This window comes from Rhinolophus hipposideros (genome assembly GCF_964194185.1).
Source record: "Rhinolophus hipposideros genome assembly, chromosome: 1".
Classification (NCBI taxonomy): domain Eukaryota; kingdom Metazoa; phylum Chordata; class Mammalia; order Chiroptera; family Rhinolophidae; genus Rhinolophus; species Rhinolophus hipposideros.
The window spans coordinates 70,181,718-70,188,395 of NC_138047.1; the positions used below are offsets into that span (position 1 = coordinate 70,181,718).

The 6,678-nt window shown below is 33.5% G+C and overlaps 1 protein-coding gene across 11 annotated transcripts in view; it reads left to right on the top strand.

The window, feature by feature from the left end:
- The window catches only part of PDLIM5 (PDZ and LIM domain 5), a 187,662-nt gene extending 182,018 nt beyond the window's left edge, over positions 1-5,644 (top strand). For 7 of the 11 annotated variants that reach the window (XM_081048749.1, XM_081048735.1, XM_081048742.1 and 4 more), the window contains 2 exons: positions 30-145; positions 1,805-5,069. In XM_081048749.1, the coding sequence (XP_080904875.1) occupies positions 30-145; positions 1,805-1,894 (206 nt within the window). In that variant the 3' untranslated portion in view covers positions 1,895-5,069. Of the gene's footprint in view, positions 1-29; positions 146-1,804 lie in introns of all 11 variants that reach the window. The other 4 variants (XM_081048739.1, XM_081048743.1, XM_081048745.1 and 1 more) reach the window with 1 other exon arrangement.
- Positions 5,645-6,678: the final 1,034 nt, after the last annotated feature.

A 6,678-nucleotide genomic window follows, 5' to 3' on the forward strand; every position in this document is an offset into this window, starting at 1 on the left:
TTTCAATTATGTCTCCTCCACCCATACAGATTATTATGCCCTCTTTGGTACTATATGCCATGGATGCGAATTTCCCATAGAAGCTGGCGATATGTTCCTGGAAGCTCTGGGCTATACCTGGCATGACACTTGCTTTGTATGCTCAGTAAGTAAACTCTTATTTCCAAATTCAAGGAGCACATATGGCCAATTCTTCCCGAAGCCATAAATGGAAATAACAGTTCTTGTACCTTTTAGTCCTTCAAACCTAAAAATATTTTTACAGTGATTTTGAAAGTTGTTGATTATAATTTTCGGCACTAAAGAATGATTTCGCACAGAATAGGATGCTTAACTCTTTAAGGAAAATCCAGTCTTTAATACGTATTTGTTTATAAGGAGAAGCTATTTCTTAAAACAGTAACAGGCCTTTACTTTTTTAAAGAAAAACTCTTTTATTGGAATGTCTTAGTAATTTTTGGAAACAAAGTTACTTCTTAAAATAGAAGTAAATAATTATAAAAATCTATTATTGAATTAACACTGGAAGTAAACTATATGTTGATATGTTTCCTTCCTTAGCAATAGTCCATTAATATTTTCTTTTTGAGACTATAATAAGCATGTAGTAATATATTTACCTATTGCACTGATACTTCAGTATTTTTAATTTTATTTAATAATGATGAGTATAGATTCAGAGATTAACATTAACCTAAGATATATATTGTTTTTAATTTGGAAAGTAAATATTCAGTAAAGGTACTCGGATGTTTGATTTTTTTTTTTTTAAATTAGGTTTCATGTATCTAATACATTTTAAAATGTCCCACTGACAATAACATATTGTAAATCAAAAATCTAAAGAGTAACATATGGTATATTTGTGTTCCTGTTGTAATAATTTGATTATAAGAACATCAAGAGGGCTAAATTATACTGCTTAAATGTCACCTTTGTAATGTTGCATGTTTGACATAGCTTCTAAGACCCATGTAATTTTTTGTCCCTTTTGAATTTTTAAACTTTTACAGTTAGTGAATATGAAAGTATTTCTGAATAAAAATGCATCTATATTAAAAAATATATCCATTGTATGAAGGGAAACAATTCATGTTAATTGAAGTCGAATGATTTTCCCAAATGTTACCATTGAACCCTGTGTAGTTTACCTCATCTATCTCTTAGACTTTATAAAATCTATAAAACACATCTTTGCAGATTTGACATCTCCTGTTCTCTGGTACAGCTGCTCATGTGCATTATAATTAACAAAAGCAACAGAAAAGACAAAAAAACATAAATGTGCGTAGTTAACTGAATATATAATGATCTAGCAGCCAGATGTTGCCCAGGATTTTCACTATAAGAAATAAAGTGTATTATAATAAAAATAATTCTCAGGTATTCTGTGCCTGTGTATTTGAAGGCTTGGGAAGTTTGGCTAAGCAGTTGGGTTTTCTTTTTGAATGTGTTGATTCTCTACAAGGAGGCAGATTGAAAGCATTGATTAGAATTTGGTAAGAGAAATTATATTTAATGTGACCGCTTCATGTGTTAATTTTTTATTAGGGCCAAGTGCTTCACTCCCAATAAAGAGAAGTAATGATCAATGATTTAAATAAATTAGAGTGCATTCCAGGAAAAAGTCACTTTTCATTGCTCTTGAAAGAATTCGTGAAATGTAGTAATTTTGAAATGTCAGGGTGCCTAACAACTAACTAAAGTGCTTTGTCATATTATCCACTAGGTGAAAAATCATTTTCCCCTTCATGCATACTTGATAAAATAATAATATTCTCTTACATAATGCTTCCTTTTTCAGGTATGTTGTGAAAGTTTGGAAGGTCAAACCTTTTTTTCTAAGAAGGACAAGCCACTTTGCAAGAAACATGCTCATTCTGTGAATATTTGAAAGTCAACAGTTTAGAAGAGAAGAAATTTGAAGAGAACAAGAATTAAAATTACCAGTTAATTTTTAGATTTAATATTTATATGGAGTTTTGAAAAATAATAGTGGGCCTGAAGGGATAAATTCCAGCTTTAAAAACCAAGTCTATGAGGAAATATTTGGCTTCATAATGTATTTGCCAAAAAGACAGTTTGGCATTTATTATTACTTTTTCCCTGTATATTCTGCCCATAAAATAACTTTCACAAAAATAAATTTCCTGGTTAACTATTAAATTCATCTTAGAATAAATGAAGAATTAAATTTTTAGAATAAAAACTCCAACCTCTATGCTGAAATAATTATGCTTTCTTTCCTTGTTAAGTAGTTATGAGTAAATCTGTAAAAGGCAATAAAATGCCTTATACTTTATCAGTAAGTGACACATTGTATTTTTAAAAAGATAGTGTTTATCTTTAAAACAGTAAACAGGAGTTTAAACAGAATTTTATTGGCAGTAGTAGGTGTCAGTTTTTAAAAACTATGTACATTTTTTTTTGTATTACAGTTGATTATTCCAGTAGGAAAGTTCAATGAGATTTTTGATCAAAAAGTATGCCAATAAGAGATGCTGTATTTTTTCTTATCCTCCTCAAAAGCCACCATATACCTTATAAATCTCAAAGTTTTGCATTTTGTTAAAATATGACCATTTCTATTTATATGTATGTTTTTTAACACTTGTATTAGTCAAACTCCATTTTCCCTCCTCTTTCATGCTGAGGTAAAGAGCTAATAGAATAACTTCGGACTGTGACAGTTTTCTCTATATATGAAGAGAATAAGTAGAAGAGAATGTGGTTAAGAATTACAGTAAATCAGATGATTGGATCCAAAATATTGCATCCCAAATTCCCCCTTTCAAGTCATGAATCAGTTTCAGAGTTGTACTACTGACAAATGAAGGTTCACGAAGTCTATTTGCAGAGAAATTTTTTTCTTTAATTCTACTTCAGAAAATAAAAGACTGGCATGGGGATGTGATAAAATCTAGGTTGTTTTTTTCTTTTGGTAGTTCTCTCTCAATAATAAATGAACCACTTCCAAATGTGATCGCGAAGTTTGGAAAGTTTTTATTCACAGATGTTTAATCGTATAGGAGGGCAACATGGTTAATTACTGAGACTGGCCTGTTATTTGTTTTCTTCATTTGGGGCAAAAAATTATGTCGATACCACATGAAGACAGAGAAACAATTTGTAGATCCTATCGATATGTGCCCGGTGAGAAAAGAGATTATGGCATTTGATGGGTTTTCTCTTTGTTTCCAGAATGGATGGAAGCCCATGATTTTGCTTAGTTATAATTTAAATTTGTTCGGAGCAAGGTGCTTTTACAGTTGAGACCGATTCCCAGATCCTTCCAGTGACCATCACTCACTAATGACTTCACTTCCAACGTGTATGTGTTTGTTACAGAGGTTTGTTAGGCTGCAATATTTGTTTAACACCCCCCGAAGACCTTTTGAAGGCATCTGTCCTAAAAGCTGTTAATTTATGGTCTAGCAGATTTAAATTATGTGCAGATAATAATTAACTGGGGATAAAAGAATGAGAAGAGTGATGCAGAGTGGCAAACTGAATGCTTCACCAATAGCAACCACAAACCGCCCCCTCACCCTGCCTCGTGGGAGGCAGGAAGGTTTTAGTTTTTCTTCAAGTTTTCGAACTACAGTGAGCATTATTTCTCATTGCTGCTGAAACTACCTACAGAAGACATGCTGGCTAATGTGCTTTGCTGCATACCTAATGTCAGCCTTTTGCTTTACTGAATATAAAATAAGTTGGTGGTTTTGTTTGGGTGTGGTAGAACTTTTTTGTTGTTGTTATTTAGTTTTGCCTTTAGAGATTGTATGCAAAGATAGTATTTGGTAAGTCAATGGCATTTGGGTATTTCTTTCAAAGAATTTTATTTGACCTAGATTTCTTATAAAGTAATCTTACATGAACAATATCATTTATATTTGACTTTTCTTTCTGCATATTATCCATGGAGCATAATCTTGCCTTTCTCTAAATTTGCTCTCTCAGAGGGTAACATTACTTCCTAATTTATCATTTTGTCTTTGTGCTTTGTCCTTCTCTTCTATGGCAAAGCTTTATATCTGTTTCTAAAACAGTTAATCCTGTGAAATAAATATTGATCATAACCCAGAAGAATATCTGTATTTTCCAGTAGGGCATGCCACATTTAACACACCAGAATTAATCTTTTAATAACTGGCAGAGCACTTTATTCTTCTGGTGAGCTCCCTGAATATTTATTTTTCTGATTATAAATATTCCATGTCAGTAGCTTTTTTTAAATTATTACCTCTTTACTGTAGAGCATTTGCTTTCAGTCTCCCTAGATGTATATTTTGGAATGCTGTACGTAGTTATAACACAGATTAAAATCACAGTACATGACTTTAAAACATCCCCTATTTGGATTTCCCAGTTTCCAAATGCTAGTGCTAGGTTCAGATTCATAACATTTCTCCAGATTTACAAGGACAGAACGTTGCCTGCCGGAGTAGCTCCTAAAAATGATCCCCTGTGATTATGCTTATAGTAGTTACGCATTTCCTCTTGATTCAGGTTACATTCAGAGTCTAACACTAAAACCTAATCATCTGGTCAGTATTAAGACAAGCAGAAATAGTTTAAATGTTCAGAATATTACTGCAGCATTATGTTTAAAAGTTACAACAAAATCGTGTTCATGGTACCATTTTCCAGGGGTACTCTATTAGGACCACTTTTACAGAAAGCAGTTCCTTCCTCTCCCTGTTCAAGTGTGAATCCTGTGGTTTGTTAACATTCTTGTGATGTTTGGAGTTTAGTCATCCCTGTTGAAAGGAGAGGCGTTTCAGACATAGGGAGGGGAAAACACTGAATAATTTCATAGAACTCTAAAGTGGCTTCAGTTTGTCACTCTTCATCCCCCAAATGTTTTTAAAGTACTGAGTTTGGATTCTCAATGTATCATTCGCCTTATCTACTAATCTCTATTTTCTGTTTCTTTATGTTTTTAAGTTTGTATATGTCTGTGCTGTTTTGCTTTTGAATGTATTTCCTGATTAAAAACCACATGAGAAATATAATCAGTGTACTAATGCCTTAATGAGCACATAATAAATAAATGGCTGTAGTGATGTAGATAAGCTCTCCTCGTTTTTCTTTTGGGGTGGCAGGTGGTTTCTATTAAATGATCATGGGAAAAAAATCATGTTTACAAGACAGGAAGAGGTGTAATAATTCTCAAGAAAATCGCTCTCTTAAGAGATTTGCCTATCAAAATGTCCCAGAAACAAAACATTTAAAAATATTGTCAAATTTTCTGACTAATCCATTTTTATGCTCTGCATGTAGCGTATACAGAGATGTTTGCTAATTAACTGATGAATAAGCTCGATTGTCTTTTAAAAAATATTTATTACTGAAATTACTTATTGGAGTAACCGGTAATATCAAGCATTATACTGTATTATAGATCCTATTCCAACAGCAGAAGGTATCATCTACATTTTCACATTTTTCATTTACCTGAGTCTGTTCTTCATGCTTAACTCATCCCAACCTCATTAGCTAACTTTTCTATGACCAGGTAGGCTCACCTATTCCTTGTTTGTTTATTGGTTTAAGTAAGATTTTTTTTTTCCAACTGTATAAAGTTAAAGGGAATGTTTCTGTTGCAGGCTGTATATTGGGAATAAAAGACAAATTCAAGTCTATTTGCTCACAGTATATTAAACTCCAGAAGCCAAACTTATAAGGGCATCAAGTCTGCATCTGACATTTTAATAGCTGCTGTTTGGTTTCTATCAATCACGTCATTGCACATTAAAATGCACCGACAAAATAAGAGATCTGTCATTCCTTCGTTAAGAAACAGTAATCCAGTACAAGATTTATAGGCTTAAGACTCAACAGTGTGTGTTCACAATAAATCCCCATTCAGTGCTCAAACCAGAACAAGCCTCCCTGTCGTTCAATGTTCTCTGGTCAAAATGTCCCCAATATAAGATTATCAAAGGTTTTCTTACAGAACTACATATAAAATCCTTTTTGCCCACAAAAGCTTAATTTAGGTTGGCAGTTTCCCGTTTGGAGTAGTCTCAGACAAGATCTTGGTTATATCAGAAACACATAGGTACTGATGTATTATTAGCGGGCCTGGTGTTAATTAGGGAGAATTACCAGAAATAGTTTGCTTCGTGGGAATTTATTACAGAATCACACTTGACTGATGGCAGTACAGGAGTTGCTGAGAGAGAGCAGCTCCCACTCATAACCACTAATTAATAGGGTGCCAAAATTCCGCAGAGAAGATTTCATCCCAAGTGTCGGAGCCTCACAGGGAAAATGGTTCCTTTGCAGTATTTAAATTTTAAAAGAGGAAAGGGGCTAGGACACATGGCTACCCAACAGGAATCTCAGACTGATACAGTTTTGTGTTGTACTCATGAATGAGAGCATTTAACTCAGGAAGCACCAAGCCCAAAAGTTGGTGAAAGAACCCCTTTCCCCCCAAAGTCAGAAGTAGGCTGTATATTTATCATACTCAGGAGATGCATAATATTTTGAATGTGGCAAGTGTCTGATTTGCTCAACAGTTCATTTTGTGAAGAGAATTGAGAACAAACCATTTGTCTGTGGTATTGCATTTCTGAACTTTTTATTCCACGGTTTAGAAACTCTCTGGGTAGGTGGCAAGATTGCATCAGTGATTGAAAAGAAAGGTGTGGCTTCCACACCTTGAACACA